The 25315-nt window shown below is 43.1% G+C and overlaps 1 protein-coding gene across 1 annotated transcript; it reads left to right on the top strand.

Annotated features, from left to right (window-relative positions):
- Nucleotides 1–12359: 12359 nt before the first annotated feature.
- On the top strand, nucleotides 12360–14523 carry LOC142498062 (indolethylamine N-methyltransferase-like). Its single transcript, XM_075606570.1, has 3 exons — nucleotides 12360–12507; nucleotides 12679–12886; nucleotides 14094–14523. The coding sequence occupies exons 1-3, from the start codon at nucleotides 12360–12362 to the stop codon at nucleotides 14521–14523; spliced, it is 786 nt and encodes a 261-aa protein (XP_075462685.1).
- Nucleotides 14524–25315: the final 10792 nt, after the last annotated feature.

Genomic DNA, 25315 nt, shown 5'->3' with positions numbered 1-25315 from the left:
TCTATATATCCTTATATTACTGCTACCTTTACCAATTTACCAGGTATACTATCTACTGTATATTTCTTTATATTACTAATAACTTGACCAAGTTACCAGGTATACTATACATTATTGTGACGTTGTGCTCACCACAAACAAGATGGGTCCACGCTGCTGAGGTGGAGTAATATATATAACGCCAACCCAAAGCCGCGTGAGCGCATCTGGAGTGTAGATTAGTCAAGGTAGCCGGGTCAGGGTAGTAGAGGTGAGAATGGTCGTGATACTTGCTGGGGTCAGTAGTGGAGGGGTATGGATTGTTGTGGTTGCTTAACCGAGGTCAGGATTGAAAAGGTGTGGATCGTCGAGAGTAAGCCAAGGTCAGGAATGGAGAGATGCGGATGGTCAAACAAAGCCGGGTCAGGAGAGGAGAGAGCGGAGTCTGAAGGCAAGCAGGGTCAGGTAACAAGGCAGACAAGGCGGAACAGAACAACTGTGGAGAGGCACACTCACAAACAGATTATGCTCACCTGATGAGCCTCTGGCTCTGCTGAGTATTTACAGGAAGCTGTGATGAATCACAGCAGGAGGCGTTTCACTGAGCAGGTTCTGATAGGGAGCTCCACTGCAGGAGGCAGGTGTGCAGAGTCTTCTGTCATGCTGTGCTCACCACAAACAAGGTGGGACCACGGAGGTGGGAAAGGATATTATGCCACTCACAGCCAAAGGGGCGCGCCTGGAGTGTCAAGTTGGTCGGGGTAGCCGAGTCGGGTTGGAGAGTTGCGGATGGTTGACATACTTGCTGGGCTCAAAGGAGGAGAGTTATAAATGTTGCAGGTACTATTAGCAGTGTCTGGTTTTGGTGAGAGCAGAATTGTCGTAGTCCATTTACAAAGGTTAGGTTTGGAGAAGAGCAGATCGTCGTGGAAAGCCAAGTCAGTACACAGGAAGATGAGCAGCAAGACAAGATAAGACCGTGGAGGTAGAGAAGAGGTGAGTGCAATGCAACTGGAACTATGCTTAGCCAAAGTGCCAGTGGCACAGCTGAGCATATGTAGGAGAGAGCATCCAATGAGAGACTGCACTGTGGAGGTAAGTGTGGAGAGAGGACTGTAATAGGAGGAATATTCAGCACAGCTCAGGAGAGTTGGATGAGAGGGAGCCTGTGTGTGCTGCGCACGTCTCTACGCACGTGCATGTGTGTGTTGCATGTATCCCACGTCGGCCCGAGGAGAAGGCTTCACACAGGTACACACGTACGCGCCTGTAGCAAGATGGCCACCGGAGGAACCGGTGGAGCAAGCGGAGGTGGGAAACCCATATATACCACAGAAACACCATCCGCCGGAGCAGATGAGCGGGGAGCGCGCCGAGGGCAGCGTGGCTCCCTGAGCCTCACATAATCTTGATATATTATTAATGTGATACAGGTGCATGCTGCACGCACACCGTGTGCGTGTGTCGCGCTAAAGACGTCATCACATGGACACAACCGGGACACGGGGTCAGCGGAGTTGGCATTTAGGTCAGCGCGGGCTGCGCGCGTACTCCTATGAGGATAACAGGCTCCAGGGTGAGGTTTGGGAGGGATGCTGGTATCTAGATGTATGGAGGGTAAGTTTTGCATGCACTGACCGCGCAGCGCCTCATGGATCCTTACAGTAACCCCGCCTTCAGGACCGACCTCCGGGCGACTCCAAGCAGGTTTCAGGCGGTACTTCTCGTCGAATCTCTGGACCACTCTGGGCACATGCACTCGATGATGAGGAACCCAAGAACATTCCTCTGGTCCAAAACCCTTTCAGTGTACCAGATACTGGACTACACCTCTGGATAATCTGGAGTCCAATATGGATTGGAATTCGTATGCCTGTTGCCCCTGTATGAGGAGAGAAGGGGGAGGTGAAGAAGATACCGGAGTATGTAAGTTCTGAACCTCGGGTTTCAGGAGAGATACATGGAAAATGGATGGTATTCTCAGAGACGGAGGAAGTTGTAGTCTATGGGCGACCGGATTGATCCTTTCCAATATAGTGAATGGTCCAATGAAACGTGGTGCCAATTTAAGTGAAGGAACCTTTAATCTTATATTCCTAGAGGATAGTCATACCTTGCACCCGACATTGAAAGCTGCTGGCTTACTACGATGTCGGTCTGCCTGTATTTTTTTGCCTGGCGGTTGCTGACCTGAGATTGTCCTGGATCCTCTTCCATAGACTTTAAAGGTTCCTGATTCTGTCATCTGCTGCCAGAAATCCTGAAATGGAGGAAGAGATAGGAAGAAGCAAGGGATGGAATCCGTAGTTGATGAAAAAGGGTGTTTCAGTGGTGGACTCGCTGCGCAAGTTATTTGTGCAAATTTAGCCCAAGGAAGAAGTTCTGACCAATCGTCCTGAATATCAGGGACAAAACATCTTAAGTATTGTTCTAGTGACTGATTAGTTCTCTCCGTCTGACTATTAGTTTGGGGATGGTATCCTGAGGAGAAATTTAATTCCAATCCCAGATGTTGACAGAAGGAACGCCAACATTTCGAGATAAACTGTGATCCTCTATCACACATGATGATCAATGGTACCCTGTGAAGATGAAAGATCTCCTTTACAAAGATGTTGTAATGGTTCAGGGGATTCCTTCCCCTTCTTATGCTCCTAACGTCACCCTCTCTGTCCCTTCCCCTGCCAACCTTCTTTCGCTTACCCACTCCTGTTCTGCTCCGGCAGCCTCTGACGCCGTTCCCTTGCCACGGCGCGCGCCCCGCAAGTCTCGAACACCCGTGCGGGCCCCGAGCACCTGCGGCGACACTCCCCGCTCCCAGGTCCCCTCAGTGTCCGCTTCCATTCCCTCACCTCCGGTGGCTGTCCCCTCCATTCCCCTCTGCAGGTGTGCCCACGGCGCTCCGAGCGTCTCGTGACGCAGCCTGTGCACGCGCACTCACTCCTTTTCTAAGGCCGATCATTCTCTTAACTCCTCCTCCCATGCCCTGCAAGCAATCTCTCTGTCTGATCCCCCTGTCTCTTCCTTTTCTCCTTTTCTCCTCCTGACCTATCCTTGCTGTCTCCCACTTCTCCCTCTGCTCCTCCTCTCTCTCCTATTGGTGTTCCCTCCTTTATAATTCCTGTCTGTCCTCTCTATCATTGCTCTGCATAGTTCCTGTTATCCCTGTGTGCGCAGTCCTATGCTTTGCTCTCTCTGTGTTCCAGCCTTTACCTGCTCCTGCTTATCTTGGATTTCCCTGATTTTGACCCCTGCTCTTCCTGGACTACCCTGCTCTCTGTTACCCCTGAAACCTTGCTTACAAACTCTACTTTGCTGACCTCTGGAACCCTTGGACTTGGCTTACAAACTTGACTACTCTGCTCTCTGGATCCCTGGACTTTGGCGCACGGACACGACCATTCTTACGTTATACCACCAAGACGTTGCAAGTATACTAACTATCTTCCAACAGGCCCAGCAACGCCATACCACACTCCAGGCTTGCCCCCACTGCTGTGGGTGTGTGGTAATACCATTCCCACCTCAGTATTGGGGTCTTGCCAGGTCTGCAGGCATACAGGCGTGACAGATGTATGCCAATTTGGGAGAATTGGAAAACCCTTAAGCGGAATAAAATGTGATTGTTTTGAGAACAGATCTACCACGACTAGCATGGTGTTCATACCCTTGGATGCCAGGAGCTCCACTATAAAATTCATGGACCGTGTGTCCAAGGTCTTTCCAGAATGGGGAGTGGCCGAAGGAGTCCGGGGGATTACTCCTGGGATTCTTGTTCTGAGCACATGTAGGGCACGCAGCAGAGAAGTCTTATAAGAAATCCAATTTAGCAATAATTATATTGTAATGAATGAATCTGTTATCAAAGGCAGAATGTTAAAGTATACAGTATAATAGTCTGGACTTTCCTTCATATCTATATTTTATATCTGATTGTATTTTCGGTTATAGAGTTATTTTGACGGTGCAGCTGTCCTAAAAGGTCAGAGTAGGCAGAAACCCTGTTTAGGTTTGACACTGAGTGACTATTGACAACTGTGACTTTAGCTGAGAGTAGAGGCTGTGACAAAAGCTCTCAGAATCTTCCAGTCCATACTGTATTTGGTATTCTATGTTTAGAATACGTGTGCTGTTTCTTATGCGATCATAGTTTGAAACTGCAGGACCTAATTTGGAATAGAAATATATATTAAGAGAGCTGATTCAAGGAATATTATCTGGATAAATACAACAGTGAGCTTAGTAAGCTTTGGAGAAGATAGGCCAAAGGAAGAAAGACCAGGCCAGATTGATAACACCATGAAGAGGAGAAAAAGGACATGTTAATACCTGGAGAGAATATTAACTATAAGAAGGTTACTATGTGCAACTATTCTTAAGAATATCAATCTATTTGAAACATCACCATCGTCATTCTTACTATTTTTGTATGTAAGTAATTATTTTCAAAATAAACGTTTTGTTTTTGTGTGCAAACGACAAGAATGCTGAATTCTGTTATGCTGACGTGAGTCTACAGAAAAAGCGAATTTAAGGACATTTAACAAGTCTATAATATCTTTTTGCATTCCAGGCCACAAAAAGTCCACTCCACTAGATCAATGGTCCTTCTGGAACCTGGATGTCCAGAAGATTTTGCAAAGTGACCCCATACAAGGACCTTCCTCTGATGAGAAGGTGGAGTAAACAAACGACCATCTGGAACTGTGAGATGTTTTGGTATATATGGGTTTGAGTCTGCATAATGTCCTTTAAAGCATCAAAGATATTGGTGGAGAGAATGTACTTCGATGGAAGGATGGGTTTCCGTTGATCCTCAGACTTTTCGTCTACCAAAAACTGGCGAGAGCATCGGCTTTGGTGTTCTTTGAACCCGGAAGAAAAGAAATAATGAAATTAAATCGGGGGGGGAAAAGTGACCATCTGGCTTGACGAGACCCCAAACGTTTGGTACTATCGATGTAGAGTAGATTTTTGTGATCTGTGAGAATGGTGAATGGACTCTCTGTACCCTCCAATAGGTGTCTCCATTCCTGCAGGGCAAGCTTGAGGGCTAGAAGTTCGCAGTTCCTGACATCATAATTTTGTTCTGCCGCAGAGAACTTTTGTGGGAAAAACGCACAAGGGTGTAGTCTGACCCGGGGCTTCTTCCTTTGTGAGAGGATAGCTCCAGCTCCCACGTCCGATGCATCCACCTCCAATGTGAATAGAAAACTGGGGTCAGGATGAGCAAGAATGGGTGCCGAGGCAAAGGGGGTCTTCAAAACCTCAATTGCTTGTCTAGCTGCTGGCGACCATGAGGCAGGATCCGCATCTTTTTGTGTGAGAGCTGTGATAGGCCCCACTTTAGAAGAAAAATTCTGAAAGAATCTATGGTAGTAGTTCGCGAAAACCTAGAAATCTTTGTACCGCTTTGAGTGAAGTGGAGCGTGGCCAATCTAGGACCGCCTTAACCTTTGCTGGATCCATTGTAAGGCCCATACTGGAAATAATGTAACCGAGGAATGCTGTGGAAGTTTGGTTAAACTTTCGTCCCCCTGTCTTATCCTCACCAAATTGTAGGCCCCCCAGAGATCCAGTTTGGTGAAGATGTTGACACCCTTTAAGCAGTCAAAGAGCTCTGGGATTAATGCCATGGGATATCAGTTTTTTACCGTAATCGTATTGAGACCACTGTAGTCTATACATGGTCTCATAGATCAGTCCTTTTTCTTCACAAAAAAGAAGCCCGCTCCAGCTGGGGAAGAAGACTTCTGAATAAATCCCTGTTGTAAGTTCTCCATAATGTAGTCCCTCATGGCCTTAGTCTCGGGACGGATAGTGGATATGAAGATCCTCTGGGAGATATCGATCCAGGCAGTAGGTCAATCGGACAGTCGTACGAGTGATGAGGTGGCAAGACTTCTGATCTGGCTTTGTGGAATACGTCTTTGAAGTTGGCATAGCACCCTAGCAATTGTACGTCCGTCTCCTGGGAAGAAGATAGTCTGCAGAAACTCCTAAGGGGCATAAAACAGGAATGAATGCAAAAAGAGCCCAACACAATAGGTTCCTTACCCATCCAGTCGATGTGTGGATTGTGTATCTGTAGCCAGGGGAGGCCAAGGATCACATCCATAGAAGGATGAATGGCATCTAGGAAGATCTCTTCGGAATGATCCGTTGAAATGAGAAGACGGAGCGGAGGTATCTGAAGAGAGATGAATGCTGGCTGCAGAGGTCGACTGTCGATGGCCTCTAGTCCCACTAGGCGCTCCTTTGGTACAAGTGGGATGTTGTTCCTTTCTGTGAACCCCTGGTCGATAAAATTACCTCCTGACCCAAAGTCCACAAAAGCCAGCGTAGAGACCTGAAATCCTCCGCCGGAGAGCGAGACGGAAAGAAAAATCCTAGATGCTTTCAGCGATGGAGGATATGGCTATGGTTCCCAATGTGTCTCTGTCACGGTAACCACAGGGTTATAATATATACCAAATACTCTGGGTTGAATTGAATACGACTGTGATATAATAAAGAGATTTTATTCCTTAAAAGACAGGTGAACTCACAATGTTGGACAAATAACAATTGAAATATATACACTTACTTGGGAAGGGGACAATGAAATAGCCCAGAACTCAGGCTAGCAGTTCATCAGTGACAGGAACAATTCAGGTAGAATAACGAAGACACTGGGCAGAGAGCTTACAATCATTTATATGGGATTTTGGCTCTATCCCTTAACATTGTGATTCAGGGATTGGATAACAATTACCTGGGCCCAATTACCTTTTGCCAGCTAACGTGGGAAGCAAGGTAGTACCTGCCCACAGGAGGTTGGCATTCTTCTGGTCAGAGGCCCATTTCCTTAGCAGGCTCAGGTAACAAGGCAAGACAAACAAGGCTGGAACAGAACAGACTGTGGAGAGGAACACACACAAACAGAGATTATGCTCATCCGATGAGCCTCAGGCTCTGCTGAGTATTTACAGGAAGCTGTGACGAATCACAGCAGGAGGCATGTCACTGAACAGGTTCTGATAGGAAGCTCCACTGCAGGAGGCGTGTCACTGAGCAGGTTCTGATAGGAAGCTCCACTGCAGGAGGCAGGTGTGCGGAGTCTTCCTGATATTATTAATGTGATACGTGTCGCACACTAATGACATCACGTGGAGGCAACCGGGAGGTGAGACCAACAGAGTTGGCAATTAGGTCCGTGCGGGCTGCGTGCACACTCCAATGATATAACAGGCTCCAGGGTGAGGTTTGGGAACGATGCTGGTATCTGGATGTTTGGAGGGTAAGTTTTGCGTGCGCTGACCGTGCGCTGCCTCATAGATCTTTACACTTATACAGCTATAATATATATTATCTCTAACTGTGCGTGCAATGTCTTGTATATAATGTATACCCTGTTTACTCATGTAACTATGTATTTTTAAGTATGTGTTATTTGCCGTCTTAACTCTATGTCCAGGACATGGGTAGCTCTCAATGTATTACTTCCGGATTAAACATTTTATAAATAAATAAATAATACTATCTCTGTCTCTGTCTTATCCCCACCCTGACCAAGTTACCAGGTGTACCTACTAGGTGTATCTATATTGCTCCTACCTTGACCAAGTTACCAGGTATACTATCTATATATCTCTATATTACTGCTACAGTGAGCAAATTACCAAGTATACTATCTATCTCTGTCTTATTCCTACACTGACCAAGTTACCAGGTATAACTTCTATGTGTATCTCTATATCAATGCTACAGGTATCCCTGTTCAGGGGTTCCTGATGCATTACTATTTGAATAGTTGGTAGAAACAGTGTCCTGCATACCTTGGACACATACCTCCACATGTAGTAACTAACCATATCTATTTAACTATACCTATTAAACTATTTTCCTTATTGGCACATCTTTATGTTACAACTTATTCTTCCTTTGGGTTTATTTAAGTGTGTAATTGACGCACATATGCAATTATTGTGATGCCTTTTGACATTATAAAGGCTGTGCGCGTCCTTTATTTTTTGTATTTTATTATTATAGTTTCACTGTTATTTGCTGACATTTTGCGTTTTTTCATTGAGGGTTGACAAATGCAATCATCTGATTTTATGTACTAATGCTCAACTATGCCTTTATCACTCTAGGTGACAGCCTATATCTTCTCTTTTGAGATTATATAACAGTAGAGACTATGTAATATGTTTGTTTACACATGCGCAGACCGTTTACGGTATATATGTGTAGGTCCAATCTAGGGATTCAAGTAACAACAATCTATCACCCCACACATGCGCAGCATTACGAATGCATATGCAGGCAGCTCAAGATTCTATTAACTCACGCATGCACATTGAAGATTGGTCTGGAAGGTGCGCATGCACAGTGGCCAAAAGGAGGTATGACTTTAATTGTGGAGTCTATCATCCCACGCATGCGCAGGACCGTAAATGGATCCGCTCCATCTGGAAACTGATTTATACACACTTCTAATGCCGGCCGTCTATTGAGGTAAAGGCATGATCAACTAGGTCATTTGTACAAATATTGTATGATGTTTGCAATTGACTGTGCATGCGCTTTTTGCGCATGAGCAATGACGGACTGTTTATGACGTCTCCATGGAGATGGTAGGGTATAAATAAGTTCCGTTCCCCCTCCATTGCAAAATTGTCCCTGAGGAAGCTCCGTAATTGGAGGGAAACGTGCGTTGGGCACATGATGTTGTCATCAGCCTCCATTATGGGGCTGTTTCAAAACAGTGTTCTCCAGAAAGTTTATCAGTTTTATAGCCTTATATACTACAATATTCTAACAGTTAAGGAAGTGCTTCCTTGATATATTGGTATTGACAATATGTCAATCATGCATTGACATTGTGCAATGGGCACATAAAACGTTCTGTCCAGCTGTGTAAATGACCGTATCTGTGCTCAACTATATGTATACTTGCATCTACCATCCATTGTAGGATAGTATAGTGAGCACTAACTAACCCTAATGGGATACACATATGTTTAGAGATAGTCCCATTTCAACTGCTAGCACTATTTACTCATTACTTGAGCTATTCACTGGTTTGGTGAGCTTTCTTCTCACCCTGGCTGTTTGCACCATTTAGCCTCTATCACCCTATTTTCAATTGTATATAGGAGTGTTTATATATGAGAGGAGATCTTGGTGCATGTGTTACTTGATTTAATATATTTTTATTTTTATTACACACACTTTCGGTAATATATATTTTAAGTAAATAATAATAATAAAAGTTATATTTTAATTAGTGGTGTGCATCTAAGTGAATTTTCTTTAGGGTACAATTATTTTGTACTCTTCATTTCTACTAGCTCGCAGACTACGCCTCACCTCCACTCCTGCCCCTCAAGGTGGTTGCATGAGGGGGGTAACCCCCACAGGGTAGCCTGACTCTGCCTGTAACTATCAGGACATAAATGCCAGGGGAAGAAAAGTATAATCTGGACCAGCCATGACTACATATGCAAAACAAATTAAATAAAAAATGTAGTTATTTTTTTTGAGTTACAGCAAAATATAGCATCAGCTGTTACCTAGAAAAGCAGTGGCTGTGGGTGCCAGTCCTGTTAGTTATTAGGGACCTTAGACTTGTCAACTCAATATCATTCTAATCAATGTTTTATTTTAGGAAGCGTGGGATGTGACTCATTTAAATATACTTTGTATAGACATTAGCATATTTCCCAGGGAACCTCAGGCAAATATATACAACTGGAGACACTACTAAAATGAACTCCTCCTCTGCTCCCATAGAACATAAATGTTCCCAGAACACCAATAAAAAGAACTAATACAGGATCAGGCAAAAAGTCAAATTTAATTAAACATTAACGATGCATATAACGTCAAACAGCAACAGAGGGACAACGTATATGTAGCCCTTTATCTGAACCCTCCCAAAGGAACTACTGGTCACTGTACACAACCTGCTGCTCCAGGAGATCTGAGCCTCCGCTAGCTGGGAGCCTGGGGTAACATTTATTAGTGCAGCGCCTCCACTTGCCCAGGATCCCCGTCATGTAAGATTCCCCTGGGCAAGAAACATACAACACATATGTGATGCAACCACTTTACTGTAATGCAATGAATAATCCTTATCACTCTAATGCAACGTAGACATAACACATATCAATACACACACACACAGCATATCCTAGCACATAACCTAACACATCAATGCCTAACACCTTAATAACTGGCACCGTCCTTATTGGCCACGCTCCTATTGAGTACCGTCTCTGTCCCGCTACCGCGTGCTCCACACCGTGTCCGTGTACGGTAATGTATTGGTATAGGCTCAGTTCTTTAGCCACTCTCTTAGTGTCCCTAAAGAGTTACGCCTAAGGTGGGATCAGTGCCTGATGACCGGTGTTGGTGCACTTGTTGTTACAATATACCTTCCGGTCACGGCGGTGCCGGTACCTCTTCACAAAGGATCCGATTCCTCCGACCCTTGACCTCCAGATGTCGCGGTGTCCAGCCGTCTGGTTCCAGATGACTGCAACCGGCCGCAACTCTGTGCTTTGTCCCTAACTAATGTATAGTAGGGTGACAATCACTTCCATTACAGGGCGTCCCTGCAGTACAGCAGCCTACTGTGACTCAGGGGATGCTCCTATGGGCCTGAGGGGATAGCTGGCCTATGCAGGCGGGTCACGGACCCCCTGCACTCACACTACCTCCTTCAGCTCCGTCCAGATCTCCTCTGACTAGCGTGGTCTCTCCCCCACGCTTCCCTTCCCTGCTCCCGTCATCCTAGCCTTCTGATTGGTTCTTTACATCAGGTGACTGCCCAGGAGCTCATGGGAGTTGTAGTTGAATTTACCTTTGGACTGTTCCTGTGTATGCTGGCCACAAGTCTACTTCAGTGGGTCATTAACCTTGTAGCACAATATTTTGCCAGTTATACTCCTTATCCATCACTGTGTTTTCAGACACTCCTATATGAGATTTGTGCTTCCCAGTTTACCTGTATTTTGCTTGGAGTACTAGCAGTAGCTCTTTATATATCTTTGTTATTCAATTGTTTCATTTACCTTTGTAATTTAGTGTCAGTGTGTCACTGTGTATTTCAGGGACCTAGTCACAGGGTAAGGGAAGTATCAGGTGACTTCGGTCTACCTGGGAACGGGCCAGAAGAAGGGGTCTGTACCTCGAAACGTTACGTTGCCCCCCTTGCCCTGCACTTTTTATTTCCTGTGTTTTTTTCTTCCTCTCCTTTCCTCTCTTCCCTTCCCCATCCCTGTCTTTGTCCCTGTTCCCATATATATACGTTGTCCCTCTGTTGCTGTTTGACGTTATATGCATCGTTAATGTTTAATTAAATTTGACTTTTTGGCTGATCCTTTATTAGTTCTTTTTTATTGGTGTGCTGGGAACATTTATGTTCTATTTGATTATTTGAGAGGAACGAGGTCCTCTCTGTTCCCGTCTGCACCCGTTATTGCTACACAGACTTTCTTAGTGTGTGCTGTCTGTACTTACTTTGTTATCCTGCTCTGCTCCCAATCCACAGATGGGTTTGGTAAAACCAGTCACATAAATCTGTGGATCGGATTGAGAAAAGTTTGTCCATTTCTATTGGCAATTAATTGTCTTTGTGCAACTGTGCAAATTAAAATAAATAAGTACAATTTTGCAAACTAAGAAGCACCATTCACATATCTCTACTTTCTAAATACAATATAACAATGTAATAATCCCTTAATGTTTCATTGTTACTAGCATCATATGTTATAGGGAATCAATGTGTTACAGAGCACTGTGTGCTGCTGAACTGAAAAGTAAAGACTGTACAAAGTCTTTATTTTATCTCAACTCACACTGAAATATATCAGCAAGAGGCAGTGTCAATGTACTGATCTTAGTGGTGCCACTTTCTGTATCTAGGTTCGTCTTTCACCAGATAAGCATAAAACCAAACAAATGTTGTTTTTGTGAAACCGGAACCAAATAAAAAAAAGAAAACATTTGAAGAAATAAAAAAACACATCTCAAACACATTATTTTAAACTCAAACCACGTGTCAAAGTGCCACTTATAACTCTCATACATCTGGCGTGAATCACACTAACAAAATGCTATAATTTTTAGTGCAGACAGACTTGATGATACAGACCACAATAATAGCACAATTTTAGTGTCATGTGTTATTATTAAGGCAACAACTTTAGTAAACACGGATCCGCACCGTCCCATGTAAATGTTTGTACAGAAGCGTATCACATGCTCTGATAATTGTTGAAATACTGCAATGCCAACCGAGCTTCTACTGTTCTACCTTCTCAAACTGCAACTTGAGGCTTCTATACGTGCTACATAGAAGTAACAGGACCGTTACACCAAGGACACGCACAATGGATTCCAGTCTCCACAAGAATTACCATGATGAAGAGTTTGATCCCAGAGGGTTTATCAATACATATTTCTATAATGGAACAAATGATATGTTTAAGGATGTGGTTGTATATCCTATTACACAATTGTTTAAAACGTTTTCTTCAGGTACGTTCATTTATAGTTGATATTGAAGTTACTATAAAATATTATCAAAATGTTTGGGGAACTGAAGCATGTGAATAAGCACTTGTGCTGTATTCTGTTCAATACTTTGCTAATGTGAAAAACAATATTGTTAAAATGTGTATTTTCCTATTTTCTAACCATTGGGTGCAGGTCATGTGAGAGGGGAAACCCTGCTCGATGTTTCCATTGGACCACTCGCTTTCCATCTCTTAACGGTCTGTGATTTCTTCAAAGAGATCAATGTGATTGAATTTACTGACGCAAATATCAGGGAATTTGAAATGTGGAAGAACAAGGAGCCCGGAGCTGCTGACTGGTCTCACGCTGCAAAAATTATTTGTGAGCTGGAAGGAAAGAGGTAATGTATGTGTGTCAGTGTGGGGAGAGGGAGAGAGTGTCAGTGTGGAGAGAGAGAGAGAGGGTCTGTCTTGAGAGAGTGTCAGTTTGGGGTGAGAAAGTGGCAGTGGGGTTGGGGTGAGAGTGTCAGTGAGGGGGGAAAGAAAGTGTCAGATGGGGAAGGAAAAGTGTCAGTGAGGGGAGGGAGAGAGAGAGTCAGTGGGGGAAGGGGGAGAGAGTGTCAGTGGGGGGATGGGGAGATAAAGTCAGGTGGGGGAGAGAGTGTAAGTTGGGGGAGGAAGAGAGTGTCAATGAGGGGAGATGTAGAGAAAGTGTCAGTGGGGGGAGGGAGAGTGTCAGTGGGGGGTAGAGAATGTCAGTGGGGTGGAGAGAGATTTAGTGGAGGGGAGTGTCAGTTAGGGGAAGGAAGAGTGTCAGTGAGGGGAGGGAGAAAGAGAGTAAGAGGGGGAGAGAGAGTGTCAGTGTGGAGAGTGGGAGAAAGTTTCAGGTGGGGAGAGAGTGTCAGTGGGGACAGATTGTCAGTGTTAAGAGAGTGTCATTGTGGGAAGATAAAGTGTCAGTGGGGTGGGGGACAGGGTGTCAGTCAGGGGTAGAGAGAATGTCAGTTTGGGGAAGGAATAGTAGGGAAGGGAGAGAGAGAGTGTTAGTGGGGAGAGGGGGAGAAAAAGTGGCAGTGGGAGTGGATAAAGAGTGTCAGTGGGGATAGGGGGAGAGAAAGTGTCAGGTGGGGGGAAAGAGATTGAGACAGTTAGGGGAGGAAGAGAGTGTCAGTGGGGGGAGGGGCAGAGGAAATGCCATGTGGGGGGATAAAGTGTCAGTGGGGAGGGGGTGAGAGAGTGTCTGTGGGGGTGGAGAAAGAGTGTCAGTGGGGGCAGGAGAGAGAGTGTCAGTGGGGAAGGTGAAAGAGAGTTTCAGTGTGGAAGTGGGGAGAGAGTGTGTCAGCGGGGGGTGCGAGAGTTTGTCAGTGGGAAGGGAGGATAGGTGTGTCAGTCGGGAGGGGGAATAGGGTGTGGCAATGGGTGGGGAGAGAGGCCTTTTTGAAATTGATCTGCTAAAATCCATGGACTAAAGGAACCGGACGATCAACTACGGATACAAATTCATCAAAAACATTCTAGTCATTGGATTGATGCGTGTACATTATTTTCGGCACGCACAACTGTTTGCTCCAAAACTGCCATGTTATCCTTTTTCATTTTGAATTTCAGCGAGGAGTGGGAAGGAAAGGAAGACAAAGCAAGAAGAGCAGTGAAACGCGTTGTCAAATGTGATCTCACCAAAGATAACCCTTTAGAGCCTGTAGTCCTGCCACAGATGGACTGTCTGATCTCCATGTATGTCTTACAGGTTGTTAGCAAGGACCACCAGGCTTTCCGTAGCAATCTGAAAAAACTAGCGTCAATGCTAAAAACTGGGGGACAAATGTTACTGGCGGGTGCATATAATACTTCATGCTATATGGTTGGTGAGCACAAGTTCTTCTGTCTGTCATTTGATGAGGAGTTTATAAGAGAGGCTGTTTGTGATGCAGGTTTCATCATTGAGAATATGGAAGCATTACCTACTAAAAAGACCAGCAATTTAACAGATTATGACCAAATTATGTTTATGATAGCACGCAAGGAGAGGGAGGTTTAGTGATTAAAGTTATACAACAATGTATATGACACTTTACCTACTGAATGTCAAAAATACAGCAAACATCTCAATGACTACTTATAAAATAAAATGTATTACCATATATCTAGGAATTGTACATTTTTAAGTGTAACTGCAGTGACATGACAGGGATGTAAATGTATGCATATATTTGTGTACATGCAGTATATATACATGTATGACAATGCCTTTATTAAGTATTCTTTACATTATCTTTACGAATATGTTAGAATTAGAATAGTTTATACTCTAAAACTGTAACGCATGGTTGGTAGTCATAGAATCCAAATGTATTACCAATTGCATTAAGGATTTATCTGTGATTAGAAAAGGATTTAAAAAAAATCTCTGCTACATTTAATTGGGAAGTGATAATGTTTACATTTAAGATATGGATTTTGGTTCAATCAAACATGTAAAATGTTCTCATCCCCATCCAGACTTCATCCCTTATTTCACAAACCAAAGTTCCCCTCCGGGTACAGCACAATTAAGTACAATGATTGCAAAAACGGGAATATTCTTCATAGTGGGAACATGCTATCTATGGGAAAATTATAAAAATTTGAGACGTTAATCTAGAAATATTCCCTATCAATATTCCCTATCAAACTCTGAAGTATTAGGTATCATCAAATTACACATTTCATCATCTGCTGTTTTGGGGGTCTACGTAGAAAGAAGAGCTACCAGAAATGCCTAATAATGATGTTATATGAGGAGTTAGTCCCCATTGGAGACCGTCCAAGCCAAGGATGAGACATAACCTGCCACCTAGTATGTGGAACTGAGAAACTGATCTCCACACCGATATTTCAAAAGAGTACATCTGGGAGAATGCATTAAAGGCCTCTATATTTACCATAGCTAGTGAGAACATATACAAAGTAATATTCAGATGGTACTTTGTGCCCAAAATATAAAGCCAGATATTTACACGTGCCATGGGTTGGTGCAGGAGGAACTGTAGCCAGATATTGGACAGGGCCCATACGTGGAGGTCCTTCCCAGAGGTACAGAGATGCTGGGTTAAATTAATCTCCCATATCCTAACGACAGTCAGATGCTATATTTCAGTTGTTACGTTTCCAAAGGGCGGCCACACAGAGAATCAATGAAGTGTGGCTAATGGAGAAACTCATACGGTTAAGAATATCCATAAGGTTTGGGACCCCTGGGTCAATAGATGAAAAAATACAAAGAGGTTTTAGCCTCATACAGTAGTTCTGCTGAGGACACACTGGTAGTGAATAGCGGGATGCCTGATTTGTCCGGATTGTTAAAAACCTTGCATTGGTCATTGACCGAGTTATCCTAATGTTATATTATTAACAATTTACAACTGGATATCATTTAGGTGGGGTTTACCCTTCTCTCCTCTATTTTTTATTCCCCTTTCCCCTCATTGTTGAAAACCTCAGTAAAAAATAAGCAATATAAAAAGAATAAGGTTATATTAATGTGTAATACTGTATATTAATTGTAACACCCCTATCCTCTCCCGGCAGCAGGGATAGGGTGTACATGTGGGAACAAAGTCCTGCTCCGCTCCCGATGGGATTAGAGTGTCAGCTCCTTGGTCAGTTACAGTACCTGTGATCTCAGGGTTCCCATTGGCAGGTTCAGGCCTTGGCTGTAATGGATGGTAGTTGGTGGGTTGGAGGACAAGATAAGAAATAGGGCACCAGGATCTTTTGCAACTCACAGATATTTTATTGACAGGCACTCACCAGCTCCAGGCTTGCACAGGATCAGTTATTATCTTATAAAGCACAATACCTCATTAGACATGTTCCCTGTATAATGCTCTCTTCAGGACAAGTTCCCTCAGTGCCCCTTCCTATTCAGGTAAGTAGTTCTGGATCAGTCTTGACCTCTAGTCCACCACAAATCTTTTGGGATTCCTAGATTCTAGCACACTGCATCCCAAAATACTGCTTCAACCTGAATATCACTCAGGAAGGGCTTACTTGTATTCTCTTGGTATTGTATGTGCCTCCCAGGAGCTGGGTTCCCATTCAGTCTTCCCTTAGCAGTCCCTTGTACTCACTGTTCCAACTGTCACTAACTTATAATTCACTAATTTACTAACTTATAACTCACTCCTTGCCTGGTCTCCCTTCAACTTAAAACTGCCTAAACTGTCCCTCCCAACTGTCTCAATCTTAACTGTCATAAATCTCACAGCCTCACTGGTTGCCTAGCAAAATGTGAACTGCAGACCCTGAAGATGTGACATACTCCTATGAAAATGTAAAGGGACTATCTATCTCCTACAACTGCCTCTCCGTTAGCTGCCTGAACTGTCCCTTTTAACTGCCTCTCAACTATTATAACTGTCCATTCCCTAACTGTCATAACTGTCTTTCCTCACTGCCAGCGCAAGCTCCCTCGCGCTAAAAACTCATATTCACTATCTACCTATTTCAGCCGCCCTATTGGCGGACCTCACGCCGCGTCACTTCTGCCCTAGAGGCCCATGGGACTTGTAGTCCCTGTCTTGAGCCTTTCCTGTAATGACCGCTGCACCTGCACTACTCTGTGTATGCGCGACCCACTGCGCATGCACGGCCAATCACAACATGGCCGCCGCGAGTCCTCCTGCGCATCTGCACATGCGCATGCCCTGCGCGAGTGCATAAGAAACATGGCGGCGCCCTGCAGAAGGAGCCGCCAGCAAGCCCGTCGCCACCCGCAACAGCCCCCCACAGCAGCAGAGGTAAGAGGGAGGGGGAACGGAGGACTGGGGAGCAAGAGGGGACCTGGCTACATATTATTTTACTTTACAATACAGTGTTTACTACTGTAGTAATAATATTACTTCCATGTTAGTAGTAATACTAATCTTTACTAAAGTACTATAGGTAAAAGTTTGCAGAGGGAAAAATATAGGAACTGCTAGAGGTTTATTACGCAAGCTTGGAGAATGGCAAACATAGGATGTTCTTTATAATAAGTCCATCAGAGATGGTATAAGGGCTGCACACATTACTGCAAATATCTCTGTCCTCAGCAAAAAAACGCTCTCGAATGTTTCACCATTCCACAAACTTCTTTAATCTACTTAAAAAAATAAATCATAAGAACCATTTCCCCTCCTTAGCTCCAGCCGGTTAGTAGGGACTGGTTCTGGAAAAATAGACCACACCATGTAACCTTTAAGAGCTTTTATGAAATATTAATTGACAATTTCAGTGTTCATGGTAGGACAGATTATAGGAGCAAACAAACATAGCAAAACGAAGAATAAGTAAAAGCACAAAGAACCCACAAAAATAACAGTTTATTCTAAATTAATTAATGTGCTAATAATGTATTAATTAAAGGTTTAAGAGCCAGACCCGTAGCTTACAATTTCACCCATAAATAAAGGTATTTCATAAAGCCCCACGAAAAGATTACACCAAGCACATATCCCTCTTGCCCCTCTAAGGATTACAAAGGAGCATTAATCTGTCCGGCCCCCAACATTACATGCATGGATTAACTAAAGAGCCATCAGATTCAGCTAATATTAATAAGCAATATATTGATAAACTCTGAAATATAATGAGAAACTCTAGTCACACAATAACTGCAATGCTGGGACAGTAAATACTACCAGAGCTAATAGCATGTGATTCCTCTACAGTCATCACAGCATCTTCTAACCTGATGAGGCATTACCCAACATGGATGAGCTATCTCATGATATTCACATAATAAAAGCTAATTATTGTGATCAAAATGTGTCCAGGATTCTTACCATAACTGTTCAATGATCTTTGATCATAATATTATCTCACTGTACAATACATGATGTACTGTAAATATGGGCACAAATGCAGACAATGCTTACAATATGTCTTCATTCATGTTTTCCATTGAGGGTTTCTTTGTTTACAAAAGACACATTTTCCTAATAATAAACATATAGGGCCTCCTTCAGTAAGCGTCGATAAAGCACTTATCGACCACTTATCGGCTAAAATGCATACTCAGATGCAATATGCCTTGATAAGTGGGCGATAACTGCCTGTATCGCCGAAAAATCTTTTGAACAAAATCAAATCACAGACGAAGCGGCGATAAGCCACTTTTCAGAATGTTGATAAACACACGCGATTCTAGTAGCTGCGATTCGCCTATCGCCGCCTATCGTGGCCATAAAATGGTGATTTTATCCCCAAATCAATACGCCTCAAAATTTTGGCAGATTGATGCGGAAATGCAGCGATGAGCAGCGATAATTCGGGACTTTGAAAAATATTTTAAATATTGCCCTTTTTCCTGCATATGATTGATGCCAGGGTCTTCGGAGCTGAGACACATTAATACCAGCACCGGAGCCCCCTGGCATGCAGCCGATGCAGGAAAAAGGCATTTACAGCCACTTCATTACGTTAGTGGTAGTTCAGCCAATCAGATCGTGGGAACCAATTCCACAATCTGATTGGTTGTTGCACACATCGTATACAACAACCAATCAGATTGGGGATTTAGTTCCCATGATTGGCTGAAATACCATGGGACGCCGGCCATCTTTGATTTAGTGACGTCATCTTAAAGGAAAATGAGGCACAACCATTCTGATTGGCAAGCATCATTCCCTTTAAGTGACGTCATTAAAAATTTTTTTAAAGTCGGCACATGGTGTTAACAGCCAATCAGATGGCTGTTAAATCAGTTCCCGCCCAAATGGGATGTCACAAGCCCTATTTAAGGCTGTGACGTCTCATTTGAGCCCAAGAAGCCGAGACAACATCGGAAAGTGAATCCCTGCGCTTCTGCCTAATGGGTTAACAATATATGTGAAATACATATATATAGATGATGTGCAAATCTATGAGATAAAGGAGACTTTTAGTTACATACTTTGATCAAATAATGCCTAAGCCTGCACGAAACGCCAAGGTAAATCTCATAGGCAGGTCCCTACACTGACTGCAACTAGTGTTATGTGAAAATGCCCCAAATGGGGTTAAAATATCCAAGCATGTGCTTATATATCTAGTGCAGTTAAAACTGGTTCATTCCAGTGAGAACACTTACATGTGAAGTGAATGGTGGTAATCCAGGGGCCATACTGAAAAAATATCTAGAAAATGGAGGGGTTAGTCTCCCACATGTTGCGCATGCCAATGAAAGTCTTAGCAAGGAAATGGAGAACGCTCCAGCCAGTGCTTTTGACATAGAAAATGTGGATGATGTGGAAAAATTATAATTGAAATTAGGCAATTAGGCCAAATATATTTACACCTTAATAGTGGGGCCCCCATAGGAGCGTGCAACTAAGAATTAAAATCGGCCTGACAGAAATGCAAATTTCTAAATTGGATTTAGTGACTTCATCTTCAATTCTGATTGGCTGGCATCTTTCTCTTTAAGTGACGTCATTAAAAATAAAAAAATAAAGTCGACACATAATTTTAACAGCCAATCAGATGGCTGTTAAACCAGTTCCCGCCCAAATGTGACGTCACAAGCCCTATTTAAGGCCGTGACGTCTCATTTGAGCCCAAGCCAACGAGACAACATCGGTTGAGATCTACCATGGGGCTTATTGGATTACAAGAAGAAGATAGAAGATTAAGAAGATGAAGAAATGGTGACAGATGAAGATAGAAGAAGGTTATTAAAGAAAGAGGTACCTGATCCGGATCTTCATGGCGGATGGCATCGGATGCTGTCTGAGGCCTTTGCGGTATGTGAGCTTCCTGTTTCCACGGGAGTCGGAAGGCCAGCGCTTCTAATGGTAAGTAATATATTGCATACAGTATTTGAAAATTTCTTTTTTTTTTACAGGTTTTTACATTGGATGTGTTTTTTTAATTTTTAATTTTTGAATATTGACTGATAACATATTAATCTGTACCACTTTAGAGTACAGATCAATATATTATTAGGACAATATTTGGGGGGTATTTCTGGCTTTGTATTGCTGCTGTTTTTTGCAATGTTAGTTTATTATGTGGATGTAATTGTTTGGTATTTTCCATCTTGATTGAAATAAAATGTTAGCGATTGTTTTTCTTTTTTAATGAATGATGTGCTGGCTAATGCGTTTAATTGTTGTATCTGATCCTTTCTGACTGCATGCTCCACTAAGCATAAATTATAGATTTATATCACAAATACAAATGAGCCTCAGCTACAAGCGCGCAGACTTTGACTAAACCTAATATGTACCCACTGTTTGACCAACTGGTCACTAAACAAGGAAAACCTTACAGTGTAGCAGATAAAGTTCAATCCAGTAAGTCCAAAATGGTGCTGCTCTCTTGATTCTTAGTTTTTCTCTTAGTTTCCTGTTGCAACACTCCAAAAAATGGCGATTTAAATTGGCTGGCGATATATATTTTTTTTTTATATATTTATAACTTTCATTTTTATTTGGTTTTACAATTCTTACATTGCATCACATCCCAATGTCATACACCAATGAACAATTATTCATCAAATCGCCCCGTTTAACGTGGGCAGGCACATGAACACACGACTGACTTGACAAACTACACCTACTTACGACACAAGACAAACAAAACTCACCGGACACGGCGAGACACATGAGGGAAACCGGGCTGGGGGGTGAGGGGGGAGGGTGAAAGCCTCTTCAACAGTGTTTGGTATTTCTCCAGAGTTTGAGTTCCGCTCTCTTGGCCCTGAGTCACAGTGGCGCGACTGCTATACCATTGGGTTTCTCCTACCCGTCCTGTCTCTATGTCGTTGTCTAACCTGTTTTGTTGAAGGAGAACGCATCTGATTCTATTAGTGCAGAATTGTGCCGGCGTCTATCCCCGGGATGTCCGTTTGGGCTAGCCACGGTGCCCAGACTTTTAGAAAGTTTGAGCCAGAGTCGTTGACCCAACTAGTCAACTGTTCCATCTGGCAGACGTGGCTGTCGATATTTTTATCAACATTTACTGAATAAGGCCCAGAGATTGATTAAATATTTTCATACTGTACATAAGGTACACACACACAAATGTTTCCAATACTGGTAGATACTTTATGCACTATTACAATAATGATAACACTTATAAACTCATTCATGGATGGAGATAAACTATCTGCATCGCTCTATACTATTGCTATCCTGACCAAGTTACCTGATACTATCTATATATCTCTATATTACTACTACCTGACCAAGTTACCAGGTATACTATCTATCTGTCTCTGTCATATTCTTACCCTGACCATGTTACCAGGTATAATACTTACTGTATATATCTCTATATTACTGCTACCCTGACCATGTTACCAGGTATACTATCTACAGTACATACCCTTATATTACTGCTACCCTGAGCAAGTTAACAGGTATACTATCTGTCTCTGTCTTATTCCTACCCTGACCAAGTTACCAGGTTTACCTACTGTACTAGGTGTATTTATCTTGCTCCTATGACCGAGTTACCAGGTATAACTTCTATGTGTATATCAATATCAATGCTACAGGTATCCCTGTTCAGGGGACCCTGATGCATTACTATTTGAATAAGTGGAATAAACAGTGTCCTGTATACCTAGGGCACATACCTCATAATGGGATACAATGGCCTGTAACCTAATACATGTAGTAATTAACCATATCTATTTAACTATACCTATTTAACTGTACCCATTAAACTATTATCCTTAATAGTGAAGAAACTGGTGCTTCAATAGTTAATAATGCCCATATGAATTAATGAATGCTCCGCAGCTAGACTCCACATATATTATGAGTAATTACAGCATCCCATAACCAGGGACGAGTACCTAGTGTTGCCCAAGGCCCACACACAATAACTCAGTACAATATGTGTCCCCACAGTGAAATCACAATGAAGAGAATGAAGCTGAGGTAGCTCACTTAGTGGGTGTCCATAGATCATATCCAATGAGGTCCATTGCATTACTTACAGTAGAATATGTGCAGAATCTGCCACAGGGAAGGTAAACAAACAAAAATAGGAGCAAGGCAGAGCACTGCCAAAAAAAAATGTAAAGAGGGGGCTCACACAAGTAAAGTTAAATGGATATTATTGACTCACATAAGACCCTCGATACAAAAATAAAGCACCTACGCATTTTGGACTGGAATGCCCTTAATCAAGGTGTACCTATTAATGTTTAAAACTGACATTTTATGTACACGTTCTGCACCAGTGGGAGACGTCACGCTTCACCAACCAATGAGCTTCGTTCTGTTCCGAAGATGGAAACAGCAGGGGCTCTGACTTAACAAATTTGAACAAACATAATTTTATTAAGTAATTGAACAAAAAAAATGTGTATGGATTGGTGAACCCGCGAGGATAATCCCATACTATGGACCATACAGGTTATGCATGGAGGAGAAGGAGCTATAGCATAAAATATAGGAGCATATGTGTGTAGCAGCAGTTTGTGTGTGTGTGTGTGTTTAGAGGTGTTGTGCTGTGTATAGAGGTGCAGTGTTGTGTGTGTGTATGTTGTGTGTGTATGTGTGTGTGTGTGTGTGTTTATGTGTATGTTGTGTGTGTAGAGGTGCTGTGTCTTGTATAAAGGTGCATTGTTGTGTGTGGGGTGTGTATAGAGGTGCTGTGTTGTGCTGTGTTGTGTGTAGAGATGGGGGGAGTGTAAAGTTTAGTAGGTGGCTGCATTTTTTATTGTGGCTTCAGTGTGTGTGTGTGTGTGTTGTGTTGTGCTGTTGTAAGTGTAGCAACAGTTTGTGTGTGTCTGTAGAGCTGATGTGTGTGTATAGAGCTTGTGTGTGTGTGTGTGTGTGTGTGTGTGTGTGTGTGTGTGTGTGTGTGTGTGTGTGTGTGTGTGTGTGTGTGTGTGTGTGTGTGTGTGTGTGTGTGTGCGTGTAGCTGCTGTGTTGTGTGTGTGTGTAGAGCTGCTGTGTTGTGTATGTGCGTAGAGCTGCTGTGTTGTGTGTGTGCAGAGCTGCTCTGTTGCGTGTGTGTGTAGAGCTGCTGTGTTGTGTGTGTGTAGAACTGCTGTGTTGTGTGTGTGTGTAGAGCTGCTGTGTTTTGTGTTTGTAGAGCTGCTGTGTTGTGAGTGTGTGTGTGTGTGTGTGTGTGTGTGTGTGTGTGTGTGTGTGTGTGTGTGTGTGTGTGTGTGTGTGTGTGTGTGTGTGTGTGTGTGTGTGTGTGTGTGTGTGTGTGTGTGTGTGTGTAGAGCTGCATAGTGTGTAGAGGTGCTCTGTTGTGTGTGGTGTGTCTTATTTATGAAAAAGGTCAACATTTAGCCTATAATAGTAATAATCCCCTCAGAACAGGGCATTACTGGCCAATAATGCCCTGACTGGGTTAAAGTCCCTCGGCTTCGCCTCGGGCCTTCAACTCTTCCTGCCAGGGCATTATTGGCCAGTAATGCCCTGTTCTTCAGGGATTATTACTTAAATATAATATTTTCATGATAGTAGTAATACTAATCTTGACTAGAGTACTACAGTGGCGGCCGCCTTTAGTCTAAATCGGCCGCCACCGCGGGAATTTTTAAACCGCGGGCAGATGCTGGCTTTTTTTTTTTAGTTTCAGCGCCGCAGGAGCTTTCATTGTTTAGCGCCATTAGCGCTGAACGGGAGATGCGGCTGGCGCGCGGCCAAGAGATGCGGCTGGCGCGCAGCCAGGTTCGGCTGTAAAAGCAAACAGCCCTAAACAATTCCGGGTAAGTTGTAGAATAAAGGCAGCCGCAACAGTATGGGTAAACGTTTGCAGAGGGAGAATATCGAAATTGCTAGAGGAATATTACACAATCTTGGAGAATGGCAAACATAGGATGTTCCTTATAATAAGCTGTACTGCAAAAGGAGGATTACTACTGCACACCATATATTACAATATCTTTCATATTTACCGGTGCACTTGCCTTGAAAGAAGTCCTGCTGGAAATCCAAATCATGCACTGATATAAGAATAACACAAGGCACTGAGGATGTTTCTAAATGCTATTTAATGAGCCAAAAACTAAGCGACGTTTCGACCAAAGCAGTCTTTTTCAAGTGGTGAGAGGCTAGAGGTGAGGGGGCAGAGGAGAAAAAGAGATGAGGGAGTGAGAGGAGAGAGAGATAAGGGGGTGAGAGGAGAGAGAGGAGAGGGGGTGGAGGAAAGGGGGGCAGGAGTGAAAGGTGAGGGTGGGGGAGAACAAATACAGTTGCAGCGGCCGTTATTCGATAATATCACGCGTTGTACACCTCGGAATACCCATGTCATGGCGATTCATTACCGCGTATTGACTCGTTTTTATCGAGTGCAGAAAATGGCATTTTAGTGTTCTGGGTTTTAAACACCTGCAAATTGACACAGTACTGTACACATTACAATTCATTCATTTCTGCCATGGAAAAGCGAAGAATTGAACCCAAAGAAACCGGGATCCATGAAATTAAAAAAATCAACTGCATGATTGGCCGCGTGGAGTACAGCAGCGCACTGGAAAATGCTAAGTTTTTGGCTCATTAAATATCATTTAGAAACATCCACAGTGCCTTGTGTTATTCTTATATCAGTGCACTTTATAATAAGCCCACCAGGCATGGTATAAAGGCTGCACACATTATTACAAATATCTCTTTTCTTAAGAAAGACAACCCTCTCGAATGTTTCACCATTCCACAAACTACTTAAAACTTAAACTACTTCATAAGAACCCTTTCTCCTCCTTGGCTCCAGCCTGTTAGTAGGGACTGGTTCTGTAAAAATGGACCACACACTATGTAACCTTTAGGAACTGTGATTATACATTAATTAACAATTTCAGTATATATGGTAGGACAGATTAAAGGAGAAAAACACAATGGAAAAAGAAGAATAAGTAA

The sequence above is a fragment of the Ascaphus truei genome, chromosome 6, assembly GCF_040206685.1.
Source record: "Ascaphus truei isolate aAscTru1 chromosome 6, aAscTru1.hap1, whole genome shotgun sequence".
Taxonomy (NCBI): Eukaryota; Metazoa; Chordata; class Amphibia; order Anura; family Ascaphidae; genus Ascaphus; species Ascaphus truei.
This window is presented reverse-complemented; position numbering and strand designations above follow the sequence as displayed.

What these genes read in the sequence shown, in the direction of transcription:
- LOC142498062 (XM_075606570.1), top strand. Translation starts at nt 12,360, where the DNA reads ATGGATTCCAGTCTCCACAAGAATTACCATGATGAAGAGTTTGATCCC. An exon ending in GTTTAAAACGTTTTCTTCAG is followed by an intron (nt 12,508 to 12,678) that starts GTACGTTCATTT and finishes CATTGGGTGCAG; the next exon opens with GTCATGTGAGAGGGGAAACC. An exon ending in TGTGAGCTGGAAGGAAAGAG is followed by an intron (nt 12,887 to 14,093) that starts GTAATGTATGTG and finishes TTTGAATTTCAG; the next exon opens with CGAGGAGTGGGAAGGAAAGG.